Below are 20,719 nucleotides of genomic sequence, written 5' to 3' on the forward strand. Positions count from 1 at the left end.
TCTGATATACTCAGTGAGTCGTATGCTTTAAATGGTGCAACTGTATGGTATGAGAATTATATGTTAATAAGTCTGTTACCAAAGAAAGGCAAAGGGGAGAAGGCAGTAAAGCTTTAGAGCAGCACAAGGAAAGTGTGCATTTCTGATTTTAGTTTGTGCGTCTTTGTGTGCCACATTTTGATCTCACATGGCTGTCATGTTTTTGCAGACACAGAGAACTGTGTTCAGGTTGAAATCTTATCACAATTTATTTTTTTCATTCATTACTTTTGGTTCTACCAGAGGCCCCTCTCCAGTTGACTTGGAGGCTCCTTTCCTGGCAGCAGCTGGCCTGTTAGTAGAAGGCAGATCAGGAGATCTGGGCTTAAAGCCCTAGCCCTGCCGTTGTGAGACTCTGGGAAACGCACCCCCTCACTCTGAGCCTCAGGTTTTTTTTACAGTGGGACTGGCGTCAGACCAGGTAATACCCAGGTTCTCTTGCTCTGACATTTTGTTCTTCTCTGCCTTAAACAGAGGCTTTCTTTTTTGATAAACCATGCCGTACATGCTAACCTCCAAATCATTTAGGTAACATGCCAAGATAATGGTGTTATCCTCTGGACTGTTCTAACCACAGAAGTAAAACGAAAACTTCTGTGGTGATAAACATGGAAAAGGATGTAAAAATTCAGGAAGAGTCAGGGGAAGTTATACGGTTAACTCATTTTTCTTAACTGGAAAAAGATGGGCTGTGAGGGGGCACTGGCTGCACGCACAATACCCTGTTCCAGTGGGGACATGTCAGCGACTGTGGCCCCAGTGATTAGGGCCTCATTTGGGTCACTTTTGTAGTTGGAGTTGCAGTAGGAGGCTGAAGTGTTTAATGAGGGTTCTCTGTGCAATTTTTTAAAAAAAGATTTTATCCATTATCTTTTTTTAGAGAGAGGGAAAGGGAAGGAGAAAGACAGAGAGAGAAACATCAATGTGTGGTTGCCTCTTACTGTGCCCCCCACTGGGGACCTGGCCTGCACCCCAGGCACGTGCTCCCACCAGGAATTGAACTGGCAATGCCCCCCCCCACCCGCCTGCCCACACACACACACCTCTGCTCCTAGCCAGCATTCAATCCACTGAGCCACACCAGCCTAGGCTCTCTTTACAATTTTTAAGAATTAAACACATAGTTATAATTGATAAAAGTGAGAAAAGTCATCCATGTTTTTGCTACAACACAATTAATTTATAGTTTTGTGTATTCCATCCTAGCCTTATTTTTATAGTTATAATCGTAGTGTATATAGACATATATTAGTCTAGTTTTTTTCATTTAATACATCATAAACTTTTTTTAAATTGAGGTATGATTAACAGTAGTTTTAGGTGTACACCATAATACTTTGATATTTGTATTCATTGCAAGATGATCATCACAGTAAGTCTAGTTAGTATCTGTCACCATAGATAGTTACAGATTTTTTTTGATGAGAACTTTTAAGATCTACTCTTTTAGCAACTTTCAAATGTGCGATACAGTCTTAATAATTATAGTCACCATGCTGTACATTGTATCCCCATGACTTACTATTTTAAATCCATTTTTAAAAAGATTTTTAAAATTTATTTTTAGAGAGAAGGGAAGGGAGGGAGAAAAAAAGGGAGAGGAACGTCAATGTGAGAGAAAAACATTGATCAGTTGCCTCAGGCATGTGCCCTGACCTGGGACTGAACCTGCAGCCCAGGCATGTGCCCTGAGTGGGAATCAAACTTGTGACTTTCCACTTTGTGGGAGATGACATCCAGCTGAGTCACACTAGTCAGGGCATGACTTATTTATTTTATCACTGGAAGTTTGTACCTCTCCTCCCCTTCATCCCGACACCTGGCAACCACCAACCTGTTTTCTGTATCTAATGAGCATGGGGGCAGGGGTTTGATTCTACATATAAGTGAGATTATACAGTATTTATCTTAATCTGATTTATTCCACTTAGCATAATGGTCTCAAGGTGTCCATCTATGTTGTTGCAAATAGCAAGGTTTAATTCTTTTTAGGGCTGAATAATATTCTGTTGTGTATATGTGTCACATTTTCTTTATTGGTTTCTCCTTTGATGAACACAGGTTATTTCCATCCATGTCTTTACTATTGTAAATAATGATGCAATGAACATGGGATCATATATGTAGGATTTATTGTTTTCATTTTCTTTGGATAGATACTTAGAGTGGAATTTTTGGATCATATGGTAGTTTATTTTAATCATAAACTTTTTAATTGTTGCTAAAGAACCCCTACAATGGTTTCAAAAGCTTCATAGCTCTCCATGGAGTTAATGTATTATAATTTAATCAACTCTTTCAGTATTGTTGAGCATTTAGGCTGCTTTCCATATTTAAAATAAATCCAGCTTAAGATTCCAATCAATCAGAAGAAACACGAAAGAATGAAAGCTGAATCAGTGGGCTTCTCTGCTAACAAGGTCAAGGTTTCAGGCTGGATAGTTAAAGAATTCAATAAAGCAAAGAGCAATGTTGTTCTGAGGCCACAGACACTCCTCCACATTAGCCATTTGTCAAATAGAAACTGGTGGTCACAGGGAGACCAGGTGAGTGGAATGTTCTCCACTATTGAAAAATGGTAGCCCTGGCTGGCATAGCTCAGTGGATTGAGCGCGGGCTGGGAACCAAAGTGTCCCAGGTTCGATTCCCAGCCAGGGTACATTCCTGGGTTGCAGGCCATAACCCCCAGCAACCCTACATCTCTCTCTCTCTCTCTCTCTCTCTCTCTCTCTCTCTCCCCTCCCTTCCTTCCCTAAAAATAAATTAAAAAAAAAAAAAAAAAAGAGTGTTTAAAAAAAAAAAAAAAAAGAAAAGAAAAATGGTCACATACAAAGCTCATTTGTTGGTGGAGGGTGAATAAAGTAATCTTCCTTTATTTGTGGTTTTGCCTTCTACAAAAAGGCAAAACCTGTGGTCACTTATGGCTCAAAAACTATTAAATGGAAAATTCCAGAAATAAAGAATTCGAAGTTGTACGAATTTGAATTTAAGTTGTACATCATTCTGAGTTGCATGATGAGATCTCGCTCTGTCCTGGTCCATCCCGCCCAGGCAAGAATTATTCCTTTGTCCAATATGTCCACCTCACTTCAAGTCATTGCGTAGGCATTGTGTCATCTCATGTCATCACAACGAGGTGGGTGAGTACAGCACAGCTGAGAGAGAGAGACCACATTCACACAACTTTCATAACAGTGTAATAGTACTGTTTAATTATTGTTATTAATTTCTCACTGTGCCTAATTTACACATTAAATTGTATCATAGGTATGTATATAGGAAAACACATGGTGTACCCAGGGTTTGGTACTAGCTGTAGTTTCCATGTCCACTGGGGGTCTTGCACCATATGCCCTGCAGGTCAGGAGGGACTACTATAATGTCACCTACCCATATTAAAGGCAGCATTTTTATAAAGAAACATGGTCCACTTTTCCTTCCCCTTTTACAGAAAAGTTATAAGACTTCAGCCCCTAACGAGCTGGAGCTGAGGTAGAGAAGCCAAAATATTGAAGTGTTCATCTTCACAGACTGACAACTCCCTTTGATTTCTGGGCACCAGGGAAACAAGCGGATAAGAAGTCTCAAGAAACAGGGATCAGAAAGAGGAGTCAAATGTTTTCGCTCTTTTACAGACAACCAGTGGAGCGTATGTATAAGTACTCACTACAGACTTGCAGCGTGGACATTTCAGACTTCTTTGTCTGTTGTCCTAGAAGTTCCATTACTGACATATTTCCTATATAGTTTTTATTAGCCTAGAGTTGTGATAAGCTTCCCAAGTATTTTAAAATAAGTGTATCTTTTTAATTTTTATTTTTTGGTACTAAAGTGCACATAAAATTTACCATGTTAACCATTTTTATTATATAGTTCAGTAGTGCTAAGTGTGTTCACATGGCTGTGCCAGCAGTCTCCAGAACGTTCTCACACCTGTTAAACAATAACTCCCCATTTCCCTGACCCCCACACCCTGGCAACTACTATTTTATTTTTTGTTACTATGAATGTGACTATTCTGGAGTCTTCGTATAAGTGGCTTATTTCACTTAGCATGAGGTCCTCAAGGTACGTCCATGTTGTACCATGTCAGAATTTCCTTCTTTTTAAATGCTTCCATTAGTGTATATAACACATTTTATTTATCCATTTACCCATCAATGCACATTTGGGTTACTTCCACCTTTTGGCTGTTGTGAATAGTACTTATATAAACGTGGGTATACATGTATTTTTTGAGATCTTGCTTTCAATTCTTCTAGCTATATGCCCAGAAGTGGAATCTCTGGGCCATATGACATTTCTATTTTTAATTTTTTAAGGAACTACCACACTATTTTCTATAGCAGCTGCACCATTGTATGTTCCCACCAACAGTGCACAAGTGTCCCAATTTCTCTACTTCTTTGCCGACACTTGTTATTTTTCTGCTTTGTTTTTGTTTTTGTGGTAGTAGTCATCTTAATGGGTGCTAGGTGACCTTTACCATTTTTCATGTGAAATTACTTCAAGAAGAAAAAATATTTTGTTTTGAGTGAAAAATAAACCAAAGTCATATAATTTTTAATTTAAATGTAAGTTCACCTTAAAAATGAGATTGCTCATTTGAACAGTCTTAGATTTCTCTGCTAGATGTAGCATTATGATAGGCAGGGAAAGCATTTGTTTCTGCTATTAAGGAAATTATTTGTGATTAATTTCCACATATTCACAAACTAAATGGAAAAATGAACACTTTTTAAATAAGTGGATATATGAAAACTGGAAAGTAAAGGAAAATCCCTTTTTATTAAGTGGAAATATTTGTAGTATATTCCTTCTCCCAGAAAAGTAGGCCAACTTGCTTTTCTGTTTCTACAAAGAAAAGGCTTTGGGTTTGGTAGAATAAATCCTGATGTTCGAATGTCCATCCTTTTAGTGTAGACTAATCTGTACCACCAGAGTGGGGCCTTTGTATATTAAAAAGCCCTGAAGGTCTGTTGGGTTTTCTCCCTTCTTCAAGGGTCCCTTTGAGTGAGCCCTTGTCCTCCCATCCCTGAGTTTATCTTGCCCCTCCATTGATTGGGGGGAAAATCAAGGGGTAATATAGGTATCAGACAATGCATGTAAAATGCAGTAGAGGTTTAGAAAACCAAGACACTGTCTCCCCCTGTTCCTTCCTCTTTTAATGGCATGTTGAGATGATAGGCTTAGAGATATTTAAGCAGGGCCAGGGGAAGCTCAGACACACACACACCATACTTCGTAAAATTCTGTCTTTGTATGTCTTCTCCTGGATAAAAAATGCCATTTTTTTTTTCTGAAGAACCCCTTTGCCAGATGTTACACATAAAATCTATGATGATTTCTTCCAAGTCCATTGTTTTATGCAGGAAGATTACCCAACACCCAGATCTCTTCTTGCCCCAGTTTTTATGACCTTAGAGTAGATTTTTTTTTCCTTCAGGATGAGGGGAAATGGACAAACTTGGAAAATGGAATTAAGTTGTAAACCTGAAGTTACCCCCTCTTCCTCACCACCTCTTTATTAGTAATTGAATGTATTTTTGTTTCTACCTTTGGCAAGTGTCTTTAAAGTAAAAGATGGGAACGTGTACAATTGACATCCTATTCTGACAATGCCGTAGTTGTGAGAGGCTGTCCCGGACACCAAGGAGAAATGCTGTTTGAGGAGAGGAAAATACTTGGTGTAATATGACTGGAGTCAGTGTTTGCTGCTAATTCCATTAGTGTTTCATTTGAAATCTAACTAAATTCCAGCATGCAGTTAGGACTTAGTACAGTAGCTCTTTTTGACTCTTAGTTGTGCTTAACTTGCTTGGTGAAATTGTATGGCAGAACATGAGAGTTACATAAAAGGAAGAGTGCTGTTCATTTTATGCTTTTCACTTTCTAAATCTATTTCCAATATTTTTCTTTGGAGTATTCAACTAGCTTCTAAAATGTTCAATGTAGATATTTTTGTAGTGTGGGCCTCAAATTTCTTTTCTTTCCACCTACCCTCTGTTTTATTAAGTGCAGAGCTTTTGTAATGAAAATGCGCTTTCTTGGAATGTAAAATGGAAACTTAAAATGTTCATCCGTGAAATCACCCATGAGCCGAGAATCATGGTAAACATAACATTTTAAGAGAAAATAATCATCTGACAAATAGTGCTCGGTAGTTTGAAGGATTAATGGTTTTGTTTTCTAAGGTTTTTGGAGGAATATTGGTGTTTTGGACCTGTTTTCCATATTCTTAACTCATGATCTAAATAAAAGCTAAATGCGGCTTTACTGGTACTGGAGCTTTGCATGATGTTATGTCTGCCCTTCTCAGAAAAATCACCATTCATTGAGTGCCAGCGTTTTGTGATAACACAGACTGTCTTGAAAGTCCTACACAGAACTCAATAAAATGCACAAAAATGATACTGAAAACTAGCATCTAGCATGTACCCTAAGGGTTTGGTTCTAGGCCTGAAAGATGTCTAGAATGCATATTTCTTCTTGATTGCATATTTTCAATGAGTATCCATGATTAGAAGTATGAATAGGTTTTCTTCTTTTGGTAGAAATAATGGTCCTTAAGTAATAGGAAAGGAAATGTGGTATTGATATCTGTGATTTTCTTGGTGAATGACCTATTAGATATTAGAGCTTGGAAGCGAGAGGTGACTGTCAGCTGTTTTTGGCACCTGGGGAAAAAGGGGCCTCTTCTAGTTGCTTATGTAGCACCGTTAACCTCCCATAGACAAGCACACTAAAACACCAGCATGTGCCAGTGGTGTTCTCTGAGGTTTGTTCTGAAAGCAGGAGGGCTTCAGCATGAGAGGCTCCCAGGGCCTCATTAGTTTGGTTTGCAGGGCCTTCCCTCACCTTGACCCCCACCCTCCCGTGTTGTCATAGCCTGAAGTGAATAAATTACCAGTCTGTCTTGGAATGACTTCTTAGTTGCACCAAACTTACAAACCCCCTCAATTCAAAAGTGGTTGATGTGAAATGGCTACCTTTGTCACATAGATGTCACACACATTATGGCTCCTTCTGTTTCATATCCCACAGCCTTGGGCTGTAGGAGGCAGAGTCATTTTCCACAGGGAGAATGGTGAAAGGAAAGCCTTTCCATTAGCCCCAAGCAGTTAGAAGTGTGTGAGGACCTGAGGTACCTGCATGTACTTCAGAACCTTTTTATCTAATTTTATGATATAATTTCCTCCCAAAAGAACACAGCCTGGGAGAATTGATAAGTTATAAACATAATGATCTGGAGAGGGCATTCTGCTTCCTGAATTTTTAATGGGTAGAAGGCCATCTGCTTCTCCATATGGAAGTGCTATCCTCATCCGCATGAAGCCAACACAATTAGAAGCCAGAACCACAGGAGGAGGCAGCCTTCTTGCTCCTCATGGTTTTACTTTTATAGAATTAATAAAGCTCTTACTTTATTTAAAGTTCAGATACTCTGCTGTTTTACTAAGGCCACATAACTCAGAATATGAGCCCCTGAAAAAAATGTTTAAGAGAACGAAGTGAACCCTTAGTAAAATAGTGTACTAAACTAATGTAGTAAATTCAATATTCTATTAATTTAATTTTATTGTATTTTGTTTAGTGAGGCATAGGGAATGCTAAAAATCTTTTCCTTATTTTTAAATGATTCCTCTGAAACCTAATAGCTATTATCAGTTCTTACCTCTTAATTAAGGTTTTAAAAAACTGTTTTTGTTTTTGTGTGTTATTTTTGTTTGTTTTGCTGTAAGACTTCAGCGATTACATGGTGGATGATGAGTGCTTGGTGAAGCTGCTGAAAGGATGCTGCCTGAAGAACTTACAGCGGCCCTTGCAAGCGGAATTGTGTTTCAGTCACGTTATCCAGAGGTAAAAACAAGCAGGGGCACCAACCCGAGTGCAGACAGTGTCTTCCGGGGGATTACTGTGAGAAAGTAGTTTCTCTTGCTGCTATCCTTTTGCTTGCTGTTACCAGAAACAGAATCCAGTTGTGTCTTCTCTGTTCTTTGAGAACGAAATTATAATCTAAGGGAAGCATGGCTTTGTGCATTTGAACTTCATGTTTAAAGCTAACACACAAAACTAGATTTATGGCTAAGCTGACAGGTATCTAACTACATTCTGGCAGCAATGTGCTGACCCTCTGATGCTTTCTTGACTCCTGTATTAGTTTTTCCATTTATTTAGTCCACAGATATTTGGGCACTCACTGTGTGCTAGAGTCTGTACTATGTCCTAGGGATTCAGAGTTGAGTAAAGAGACTTGCTCTCATTGTGGTAATAATTTGGCAGGGAAGAAAGACATGAGGTGAACACCATAACTGCTTCTCATTTGGCAAAAGGTTTCTCCTGTAAACACATGAGGGTTTTTCCCCCCTCTAACTGCATTGATGGTGTCCTTCTTTGCTAAGCAGAGAGTTGAGTCAAGGTTCAGATACCTGGCTTTCTTCTCTATATCTGGAGTCATAAGTGCAAACATCTACAGGGGCCAGACAAGACGCCTCACCAAGTGCTGGCAGGAGTAAGGGATTGGTGGGCACTGTAGACTCAGGAGCTCATGTGTTCTCTCTAAAGAAGGCAGCCAGTCCTTAGCTCTAATTGGTTATTGCTCTGTACAGTGTAGGCCCAGTGGCAATAATCCCTACAATTTTTCATGAAAAGCCTGGACTCTAGATTTTATGTAAAATCTTCTGATTTTAAATATTGATTCAAATTTTTTTAAAGCAGTGTCAGTTGACTAGATCACAGCCCCAGAATGCCAGTTGACAGCCTCTGTTCCACATCATATGCTTCTCCACCCATGGCAACCCATTTCCTTTCTGAGACTGTAGGACTGGTGTTCTTATGTAAGGAGGAATAAGACCATCTCTATTTCCCAAACGAGTAATACACTTATTATTTTTAGTAAACAGGTTAAGGACATATCCGTTCAGTTCTGTTTTATTAGTGTTTTTACAAGGATCAAAAGGATTACTAAAAGGACTACATTTTGTGCTATTTTTTAAACGATAGTGAACTGTTTGCTTTTGTGTTTTATAATTTTGGATTCTGAGTTTTTCTTCATTGACATTTTATCTTGAGACTCCTAGAGACTAGGAATGAGGAAGAGTCTCACTGAAGTCACTTCGATTTTCTTCCTCCTGGGTGACCCAAACACTTTTCAGCCCAGAACCACATTCATGTTTATCTCATTGCTTAGAGGCTCTTGGATCCTCGGGGCAATGTAAATTTAAATTGCAAATCCATGTGAGGACAGGCCTCTTGATTATTAATTTAGTGAAAGGCATGTGTTTTCACTTCCCACCAAGAGCACAGGCCAAGGAGCCAACTGCCCATGTTTTTGTCCTGTGCCAGAGATTGGGTGTTTCCTAATCTGCCCTTTCTCTGAGGCAGCGACCTTTCAAGGGCCCCAACTCACACACAGGTCTCAGTCCCGACCCCTTGTCCTGTGTGGCCCCAAGGCCTCATCTCTGTCATGGCCACTGAAACTCAAAGCCCTGGGTGATTCAGACTGAAGTGGACCCCAGGGCTGCCTGGGCATCCCGCACACACTCAGAATTCTGGTTTTGTTTTGTTTACAGTTCGAGAGTTTTTCTTACATTCACGTGAGCTGAGCTGTGCATTTGAAAGTATGTTGTTCATACATTTTTAATGCTTCTAGATGTTTTATCGTCAGAGGGTTTTTATATTATTGCCGAAAACAGAAATATTGACCACTTCTTACTGACATTTTTTTAGCATTATAAGACTTAACAATACAAGTTGAAGTGAACCCTAGCAAAATAGTAGTATAGCATTCAGCATTCTTATTTTTAAGTGGAACACATTTATTTCAGGAGGATGATCTTGTCCTTTCAGGATTAATCTTGGAAGATCTGCATGTATTCATATACCTAAGAGGCAATAAACAATCCTCAGTGCTGGTCCAGTATACATTAAGGAATAAAATAAGAGATTAATATATTAAAAGCATACTATTTATTGCCATAGTTTATGAGATCCTTTGAATAAACTTTGTAAAACAACTGTTTTTCTCTGATAATAGTGCTGCTAAGCACCTGTTTTATGAGAAATGGGGAAATATGTATGTTGAAAAAGAATGATTCCTTTCTTGTTCTGTTAAGACTTGCTTTGCTTTTTTTTTTCTTTATTTTTACTGTTGACCTTCTTAAGACTTAATTGCTTTTCATTCATTGTTGTAGTGAAAGGCTACTGAAGTTCGACCACTACCTCGTGCCATTTACTCTGTTTGAGTTGGCGTGTTTGTACAAAAGCCAAGGGGAGATTGATAAGGCCTTAAAGGCTCTGGAAACTGCGAGGTGAGTGGTGAGGACAGCTTTTCCTCCTTTGCCTTGGTGGCAGGGAGGTCAGCAGCTGTTATAATAACAGTGACAGTATGTACACACCTAAAAGTTAACCCATGAATGAAACTTAGTAACAATGTTACCTTTGCTAACTTATGCTTAGCGTATGCCCATGCCTTCTGCTGTGACTGTGCTGTTTCCAGCCTTCTGAATGCCTGACTCCGTGACTGTTTACAGATGTTGTGACTGTGGGCTTCTGTACGGCAGATATCTAACCTAGTCTGTCCTAGATCGGAGGTTGGCAAACATTTTCTGTTAAGGGCCAAAAATAGTAAGCATTTTTGGCTTTACAGTATAAGGTCTCCATTGCAACTACTCCACTGTATCGAAAGCAGCCATAGAAGACAAATCAATTAGTCCATCCATCAATCAATGGGTGTGTCCAGATTTGGCCGTAATTTTGATAATAATTTGCTGACCTTTGGTGTATTCAACCATATTTCTCCTTTCCTTAAAGGCCCACTGAATTGAAGAAGCCCTTTGAATCTTCCCAGGACTCTGTGCTTTTTGTCTGCTGTGGCAATTGCAAAGCACTCCATCATTTCTGCTAGACAGTGGCTCACAGCCTTGTGGTCATGTCCCCCTTGGCGGGTCCCAAACCCAGTGGTCTGTTCATCTTGAACACTTCTTGCAGTGGATAAAGAACACCATTTTTAGCTCTAGGCCATCAGTCACTTTGTGGTTCATTTGTTTGTTCATTTACTCAAGTTCAGCAAGTATTCACTGAGTACCTCTAATGTGCCAAGGCCCTAGTAAAGGCTCTGGACAGACAGCTGCACAAGAACAGGCAATGTTCCTGTTCTCTTAGTTGAAGGGAGCTATCAAAGAAGCAAGTAAAAAACCACAGCAGTGGAATGTGCTTTGCTGAGATTTACACTCTGATACGGACTACCTGGCTGTTGTTTTAGATGGGGTTGATTCCAGAAGGTTTCTTCGAGGAATTGGTATCGGTAATTAATTGCATAATTAAAGCCAGTCCTGAGATCAGTCAGCAGGAGACTGCCTGGAGAATGTTCCTTGCTGAAGCCAGTTATGTAACCCCTAGATTGGGGGTTGAGCCACTAGATCGGTAATGACGTTTTTTACTGAGATGGGGAATGCTTAGAGGAGCAGGTTTGGGGACAGAGAAAAGCCAATTTCTATTTGAACCATGATATTTTGAGATGCCTCCTAGGTACCCACATGGAGACAGTAAGTTGACAGCCAACTGTGGAAGCATGGATTTCATTGGAAAAGAAAAGGACAAGTGTGCAGATTTCAAAGTCACCAGCACAGACACAGTGACATTTGAAGCCACGATACTTGATGAGGTTGTTTTGGGAAACTTACTAGAGAGAGAGGGAGGGAGGGAGGGAGAGAGGGGGAGGGAGGGAGAGAGAGGTGCAGCACAGAGCCTTGGGGCATGCTATCATTTTAATGAGAATGAACAATGAGAATAGGAAGAAATAGCCATTGAGTCAGAACCACATCCAGGAAAGCCAAGTGAACAAGGTGTTTCAAAAGAAGAGAGTTGTCATTTGTAAAGGTAGCTGCTGAGAGGTCAAGCAAGGTGAGACTAGAGAAGTGAACTTGACCACATGAAGATCATTGGTGACTTTGGCAAGTAAGGTGAGAAAGCAGAGCCAGCTATTTAGGGAACTCTTTCAGGATGTTTCTCTGTGAATAAAACACGGTAAGGGGGCAGAAGCTTCAGGAGCATGGTGGAGCCAAGAAAGTCACCGTCTTTTTTTTTTTTTTTTTTAACTTCTCCTTTTTGCCTTTCTACCTTCTCTTATGCCTCTTCTACTTCTTTTTCTCCTCCTCCCCCTTCTTCTTAATGGGAGATAAGAAAACAAATCACTTTTAAAGCTAATTTGTTAAGAATGATAATGACTCATTTCAACTGACATGTATGTGTCATCAAATTTAGCTGATGGAAAATTAGGAACTCTAAATACTGTTGTTCCAAGTATTTGTTATTTGGTCATATTTAGAGTTACTTAAGCAATGCACAGTAAGGCAAATTTATAATGATGAAAATAAAAGAGTAGTCTAAATTCACTACTAAGAAACAAGACCGGTGTGATCAAGTCACCGCTAACTCAAGCCAGTGCTGATGGTGCATAAGTAGACCTCCCAATGGTTTTAAGACCATTAGCTGCCTGCAGTTTCCATTTGCAAAGTTGCCAAAATTAGTGGCCAGATATTTAGGAAAACACTCAATTACATCCTTTGGTGAACTCTAGTAAGATGTTTATTTAGCTTATGAATAATAACCCTTATGGTGAATAATAATCCTTTCAGGTTTACCAGTAAGTAGTACTTATTACCTGTATAAAATGAAGGGCTACAGAAAGAAACAAATACCGCTGCAAAGAAAGAGGTCATGGTTCACCCAGGGGCCAGAGCAGAGTGTGAAAGCAGGAGCCTGAGGTTGGAGCCATTCCGTTCTGACCCTTCTTGACAGTTCTAGCAAAGAGAATCATGAATGGTCTAAGTGAAACTTTTATATAATCTGTGGGTTTTAATGGCCTGGCCCTTTCTAACGCTGTCACACAATAATTATTGGCCACACCATGATACCTGCTTGTGGAAACTGGAGTAATTTTGCTATCACTAAGGAATCCCGCTGTCTTTGTGGTGGTTGTTGTTTTACGGAGTTTTCAAGGTAAATTTTGTGGGGATTGTGCTTGATCATGTTTGCCATGTTTATCTGAGGTTGCTTTAACATTTCCAGTTTAGAAAAGGAGGTCAACTTTTTAAGAGTAGCTCACAAAATTGTCAAACCCTCCTCGTAACCTTGCTGTGTTTGTGAATGGGTTGGTGATGAAGCAGAACATTGGTGTGCAAACTGTGACTTTTAGGTCATCACCAGCAAGCATCTAGGATTAAAGAATATTGGCATCCTCCTCTCCTCACAGAACATAATCTACATTTTAACAACACCCACTGTTCCACATATTCAAGTCTGAAGGCAGATGAAGATGGGAGGACAAGGGAGGGTGGTGGCGGTGCCCTGACGTACAAGAAATTTTATAATGTTATTGGTCTTGCCTTTAGGAACAACTACAAAGACTACTCCATGGAGTCTAGACTGCACTTCAGAATTCAGGCAGCTCTTCACCTCTGGAGGAAACCTTCCTCAGAATGATGAGGACGTAAAGGATGGAACTTCCCCTCCATTAACACCAACACCTGCTATAGATTAGACCTTGTATTAAAGTGGAAAAGTGATCTTGTGAACGAGAGACAAAAAATTAATTTTTTAATCAATATTTTCGATCATTTATGTGGTTTACTGTTGTTCTATGTGAAAGTTGTTTGTTTTTCCCTATGGAATAACGGTCAGTACTATCTAGAAAATTCTTATATTTTGCCTCTCCAAGAATTTCATATTAGACTTAAATTGGAGAGTGAAGAAGTCTTTTAAATGACTCAAAGGTACAACAAAGTCTAATTAGATTATTTATTTATTTTTTTAGTATGGAAATTAATACTGTTTAAGTAGCACATGGCTTACAAGTTAAGCCATTTTTAGATCTGTTTGTCAGTTAAACTTAAGAGTTATTTTGTTGCCTAGTATTTAAATTTCAGAGGGGAAATAAAATCAGTTACATTCAAAATAGCTTAATAACCTTCTGAAGACTCCTGAAAAAGATAGGCAGTGGGTGCGAACAGGGATGGGATAATGTAGTTAATAGGTCAAAAAGACCCATGTCTGGCAAAGATGGTGGCATATTGTTAGTTTTTTTAATTCTTCATGTAAGTTAAAAGTGGTGACGTTTATGAGAGACTGTCTTGTTTTTGAATGTACTCATTAAGCCTATTATAATAACAAAATTTTAAAAAGTGTGTAAAGGGAAGAAAAAGTTATATTTTAGACATTATCCTTAGCAGTGAGAGCCTCAAATATATACATTGATTATTTTTCTTAGAGAAAGCAAAGTTCCTGCTGCTTTACATATATATAAAATACCGATAATTTTTACATTCGTGATGTTGGTGAGCGAGATCTAATTTCCTAGTTTCTCTAGCAGTGTGATGGCTCCTTGTAAATACCTGGGCTATGTTTGGTCCTGTGAATTGGAAACACGGTCAAGACACTGAGTGGAAGAGAGCCCAACTCTGTGGTCCCGGCCCTGCTGCCGGTTCCGAGCCACCAGAGCGACCTTGACAGAGCCCCCTGCTCTCTGCACCCCGACACTCTCCTTATTGGGGACATGGAAGAAGAACAGATGATTACCAAGGTCTCCTTCAGTTTTATAACCATCAGTATTTTAGGTATTCATTTGCAGTGGACAATGTTAAATGTTTAATCCAAATCACTCCCACTCGGAGTATGTTTTTAGTTTGCGGTCTTCACAGTCTCTACCCCCAAACCCCCAAATACGATCTTTTGTGACTAAGGACCTGCTTGTATCCAGAATGAAGAAAAAAATTTGTGATCAATGAATCAGGGTTTTGTCCTATTTCTGCTTCTGTTTTGAAGAATAACTTGCCATAAAAGCCTGTGCAGTTTAACAGAAGTAGCCCCAGACTGGGAGTCAGGAGCCCATCCCTGCCAGACCCTGACGTGCAGAAAGTCATCACCTTTGTGTTTACTCATGTGTGTGGTGCTGACAGTGGCCCCGGTCATGAATTTATTTCCTGCTACATGAGCCTGTCCTCAGCAGGTGTTTGCCTTGGTTTCGTTAAGCTGTTAACAACTCTCGACCGGTACTGAGAATGTATTTCCAGTGGAAGATATTAATCCAGTTCAAACAGAGTACCACCCGTGCGGATGGTATGGTGAAGATCTCAGTATGTGCTCTTAATATAAACTGTGTAACTTCACTGTAGGTCCGGACAAAAGAGGAAATAAAATAAACTGTTGTCACAACTAGTAGTGGAAAATATGTTTAATAATTATTTTTTATATAACTTTGAAAAAAGCTTGTCAATTATTTAGAACAGCTTTGGTAGCATTATTTTTTTTTACAGACACCCACATTGCTTTTGTGAGAAGCTGCAAGTCAGAGCAAAAGCCAGTAAAAAATTCTCTTTCTGGTATAAAGCTTGTGTCTTGTATAAATTGTGTGTCACCCACACAATTTAAGCTAATACTGATTATTTTTATTTTATTTTAGCTCTGCATTATAAACAAATATAAAAGTAACTCATCTATTTAAAATATCACTTATGTTTCTTATTTTTCTTCCTATTCTTTTTATAGTTAGCTGGTAATACGGATAACCTATCCAGTGGGATTTTAAGTGCTGTAACATCCCTAACGCTACAAGTATTAATCTGTTGCCTGCCATGTTTAAGATGTTTTGGTGACATTGGTTTCTTGTAACATCAGCTCATATTGTATTTTTGGAGATATTTTGTGACTCAGGCTGTTCTGTGTAGAATAGTACTGAAGTGACAATGTTTTATCTAATGTTTTGAGGGGCATATGTGGTAGAGTTGGGCTGCCAATGTGTCTGACAGTTTGTGTAGTTCTTGGTATAATTGCCTTTTTTTTTTTAAATGGAGAACCAGAGTTCTGATTGGTGCTGTATAAATTTAAGTCTGAAACAGAGGCTATGTTTTGTAGGATGGTGACAATGAAGGCGTGACTTCTGCTTGACAACTAATGGAAGATTAACTACATCAGCTCTCTTATGGACATATATTTTAATGTTTTTGTGCTTCCTCTGGATACAAGAAGGTCCCAAGTTTCATAGGAAAATGGAGTCCATTGATTCTCTGTCTCTTCTGTGAGTAGGTCCAAACTGTAGGAAGATGAATTCCAGATCAATCAGCTTCAAAGAAGATTTTAAATCATTGAAACAATCCAACAGTGTAACCATCTCTTTTGCAAAGTTGTAGTTTAGCAGAGCTAGTACAGATAATACAGATAGATAATACAGATAGATAAGTAGAAAATAGCTTACAAGTGGCAAATAGACAATACTTTATATTATTCTTTCAGAACGAGTGCAGGCTTTTCTCCAGATTGTTTCCCCTCCCCCAGACCAATTTACATATTTTTCTTTATTTGTCAAAGTGCTTGTTGTGAAACCCAATTCCTGCTTCTCATTGTTGGCAGTTTTGTCTTTTATATATCTTCTGTTAAATTTAGTTGCTTCAGAATGTTGAACTTGAAACAATGAAATGAAAAGGACACATTAGAAGTTTTCATGAGGGAGAATATCTTCTGTGCTGAGCAGTTGCTCTCTGCCCTTGATGGGGGAGAAGTCCATGCCAGTCTGTTTACATTGTCACAGCTACAGAAAGAGTAGGTACCAGGACTGTTCAGTGGATTGAAGAGACTGAGCAGGTTCTTGGCTTGACCTATCCAGAGGGTATGTGGGTCTCACTTTAGAGGGCGTCCGTGCCCCGTTCTGTGTAGGCTGCAGTTACACTGCAGTGTGACTACACAGGAAAACCAGAGTAGCCACCCCGTTGTGGGTACTAACACAGAATTCAGGCAGATTCCTACAAATTGGGTATTTACTAGGAAAACTCAAGCAAGATATTGAATACCAAGCTTCGTTAAGTAAGACTCGTTGCATATTAATGTACAATATACTTTTGTGTGTTCATCCAGTAGTTCTTAGAAACTCATCATTTAAAAGATGAGTGTGAAGGATGCTGGCATGCCAGGGCGGGAACTTCTGTTTTATTGCTACTTAATGTTTTCTAGTATATTGCTTTTAATTATCAGTCTGTCTGGCACCACTTCGGGGGAAAAAGTGGTCTCAGTGTAACAACTGATAGCCAGAGAAGTTGGATAAAATGTGCACATTAAAGAATATTACCCACCATTTCAGTTTTAAAGGAATTACATTATTTTGTAATGCTGGAATGTCTTTCTCAATTAAAAGGGATGACTCCCTGCTTCAGAAATCATGCAGACATTTTTTAAAACATTGAATGTATTGGGGTGACACTGGTTAATAAAATGACAAGTTTCAGGTGTACGATTCTATACTGCATCATCCGTGTATTGTGTTGTGTGTTCACCACCCCAAGTGAAGTCTCCTTCCAGCACCATTTATCTTCTGTATGCCCTCTTACCTCTCCTCACCCTCCTTGCCCTCTGGTAATCACCGTACTGTTGCCTATATCTATGAAGTTTTGTTTTTTGTTTTTTGTTTTTGCTCAAACCCTTCACCTTTTCTACCCAGACCCCCAACCCTTCTCCCCTCTGACAGCTGTCAGTCTCTTGTTTTCTATGAGTCTGTTTGTTAGTTTATTTTGTTCATTAGAGTCCACATAAGAGTGCAATCATATGGTATTTGTCTTTCTCTGACTGGCTTATTTCACTTAGCAGAATGCTGTCCAGATCCATCCATGCCTCTTTTTTATGGCTGAGTAGTAATTCATTGTGTAATTGTACCACAGTTGTTTTTCCCCCCTACTTATCTGCTGATTGATGGACACTTGGGCTCTTTCCAGATCTTGGCTATTGTAAATGATGCTGCAATGAACATACAGGTACATGTAGTCTCTCGAATCAGTGTTTTGGGTTTCTTTGGGTATATTCACAGAAGTGGAATTTCCGGGTCATAAGGCAGTTCCATTTTTAATTTTTTGAGGTAACTCTGTAACTTTCCCATAGTGGCTGCACCAATCTATTCCCACCAACAATGCACAAGGGTTTCCCTTCTCCTCCTCTCCAGGATTGTTTATTGATTTACTGATGATGGCCATTCTGACAGGTGTGAGGTGACATATCTCATTGTGGGTTTAATTTGCATCTCTCTGATGATTACTGACGTTGAGCATCTTTTCATGTGTCCATTGGCCGTCTGTATGTTCTCTTTGGAGGAGTGTTTTTTCAGGTCTTTTACCCCATTTTTTAATTGAATTGTTTTTTTGGTGTTGAATTTTATAAGTTCTTTATAAATTTTGGATATATCATTAGCAAATGTGTTCTCCCATTCAGTGGGTCATCTTTCCATTTTGCTGATGTTTTTGCTTTGTAACAGATCTTTTCATTCTTGTCATTGTTGGGGTCAAGTGTTCCGGTGGCAGTTTTGGGCATAGCAAATGAGTTAACAGTTCTCATTAATCACTTTTTTCCTGAAGTGATTTAATTATTTATAGTGGACAGTTGCTTTCTCTACAGTGATTTGTTTGTTTGTTCTGAAAATGATTTACATGAAGAGAGAGATTATGGTAAACATTGGAAATCTTAGGCTATTTGTTTAGTCTTAAAAAACAGTGCTGTTGGTTTCTGTTTCACGAAGATTCACAGAAGAATGCGTGTGTCTCACTGACAGGTGCCGTCCAGAAAAATCCCTCAGTTCTCAGCAATTCTGCGCTCTCATGATGTCTTAGAGGAAGTTTTGTAACTGAGTAGTTTATTTATTTTTCCCCTTTGCTACCTATTGACATTCAGATACCTGAATGAATATGAGCTGACTTATTTATATACTAGTGTTTTAAAATATTTATTTGCACATGTTCATTAGAACTCTTGAATTTTTTGATGTAAGTTTCTAAGTCATAGGTAAAAGCAAAATATATATTTAATAAGTGAAAAGTATTATTTTATTACTAAAATTTATTTCCAAAGCAAATTTATTTTGTAGGTACTTGGGAATTTTTCTTTGCCTTAAAACACACAAACAAAATAAATCTGTCTTGTGATCTAGTCACCTAAAAACCCTCATGTTACCTTGTTATGTGGGGTGTTTGAAAATCTTTGGTAATGTTTATTTTTCACTTTTGTTTGAATTAAACCAAAGTAGGTAGAGGCCATAGTGTTTTGTGAATTGATGTATGGTTTCCTGTTGACTCATCAAAGCAACCTGTATGTGCTTGATAATTCAGTGTTTTATTAGTAAAAATTGTCAGCATTTTGTCTCACTTTTTCTCATTATGTTTGAATGTAGTCTTCTCTCTTTTCCACTCCCAGCCATCACGGTTTCACAGAGTGAGATACTTTTAGAAACTGAAGATGCGTGAGTTCTATGTAAGATGAATGTGTTAGTAGCCTCCATCTGCTGATCAAGTAGGCATTGGAACTGGTACCAGAAAGTGAACTAGATTGTAGCTATAAAAGCATTTTATCAATATAAGTCAAGAAGGAAGAAGAAAACTGTGAAATTCTGATATTTTTAATATAAAACTGTGTTCCCAGTGAGTATTCGTTTGCTGATTTTGTGTTAGTGTCATCATCTGTGATTTGTAAGCTAATGCTGATATGAGATCAGATTTTCATCATGAAGATAACAATCCCTGCAGCCTATTTTTAACATTAAGACATTTTTGAAAATAGATATCATCTTAGAAGTTGTATTGTTAAGTGCAAATAAATCATCTTGACTTGAAAGTCAAAGTTTTATTTTTCGTTCCTTAGTATTACAAGAATATCTTGCATTATTAGGAGCATATTTAAATTGCCAGATATTCTCAGAATTCTGTATTTTCATATTGCTCCCACTGGTTTGCCTACAATATGCACTTGAGTTTTTCTTCAAATAAATTACACTTGATGGAAGTACAGTCTTATTCTGGTTTGTCTATACAAGGGGAAGTTGCACACATCTATTTTGCTGATCTTTAATTGCAGTGCATATGTACACCTGAAATTTTATTTATTGGGAAGACATTTTTTTTAACACATTTACAGGCAAACCTTTGAAGGCCCTTTATGCCACATTCTTGGCTGAGCACTGGACATGAAGAGATAAATGGGAGGGTACACTTCTCTTGAGGGAGGAGTGCCTTGTTCATTTTAAAAAAATTATTTAATAGTTCTAGGATTTCAACTAGCTGCTAATAGATTTAGTTTAAGGAGGAATCTTTAGCATTCACTGTAACATAGTGGACAAAAATTTGGTCTCTGGCAATCAGGAGGTCTGTGTCCGAGGCTGCGCTTGGCTAGGCAGTGGCGTGTGACCCCCTTCCCAGCAACTTCTCCGGACTTTGCCTAACCCTTTGTGAAACGGGGACGATTCCACGACTTTATTCAGTTCTCAGGAGGATCAAAGAAGAGGGTATGCAAGAACCACAAAGGGCTAATCCAGCATAAAATGTTTTTCCCCACTCCTCCCCTGTGTGAGTTAAGGTAAACGAACCTCTGTCACAGACCAGCTGCTCCTACCTGGGGGTGGCTTTGCATGTTGTGTTTCAGTGACGGAGGTTCTTTCAGTCTTGTGGTTCTGCCGTCTTCAATGTATGCCTGTGAAGCTCACCATTCTTCTGCATCCAGTTGCTGAAGGACTGTGTGAGGGAGGTGATGCACTCCATCCGTTCACGTTCCACTGGTTCCAGCTCAGTCTGCTTGCTTGGCCTAATGGCAAAAGGGGCAGAGAAATGCAGCCCAGCTGGTGGGCTCAGGGAGAAAGGAGATGGGTGTGCTCCACAGC

General features: G+C 38.9%; 1 protein-coding gene across 3 annotated transcripts in view; it reads left to right on the top strand.

Moving 5' to 3' along the window:
* The window catches only part of TTC39B (tetratricopeptide repeat domain 39B), a 152,105-nt gene extending 132,257 nt beyond the window's left edge, over positions 1–19,848 (top strand). For 2 of the 3 annotated variants that reach the window (XM_028518753.2, XM_028518745.2), the window contains exons 17-19: positions 7,782–7,899; positions 10,233–10,349; positions 13,434–16,612. In XM_028518753.2, the coding sequence (XP_028374554.1) occupies positions 7,782–7,899; positions 10,233–10,349; positions 13,434–13,524 (326 nt within the window). In that variant the 3' untranslated portion in view covers positions 13,525–16,612. Of the gene's footprint in view, positions 1–7,781; positions 7,900–10,232; positions 10,350–13,433 lie in introns of all 3 variants that reach the window. The other variant, XM_028518736.2, reaches the window with a different exon arrangement.
* Positions 19,849–20,719: the final 871 nt, after the last annotated feature.

This window comes from Phyllostomus discolor, chromosome 3 (assembly GCF_004126475.2).
Source record: "Phyllostomus discolor isolate MPI-MPIP mPhyDis1 chromosome 3, mPhyDis1.pri.v3, whole genome shotgun sequence".
Classification (NCBI taxonomy): Eukaryota; Metazoa; Chordata; class Mammalia; order Chiroptera; family Phyllostomidae; genus Phyllostomus; species Phyllostomus discolor.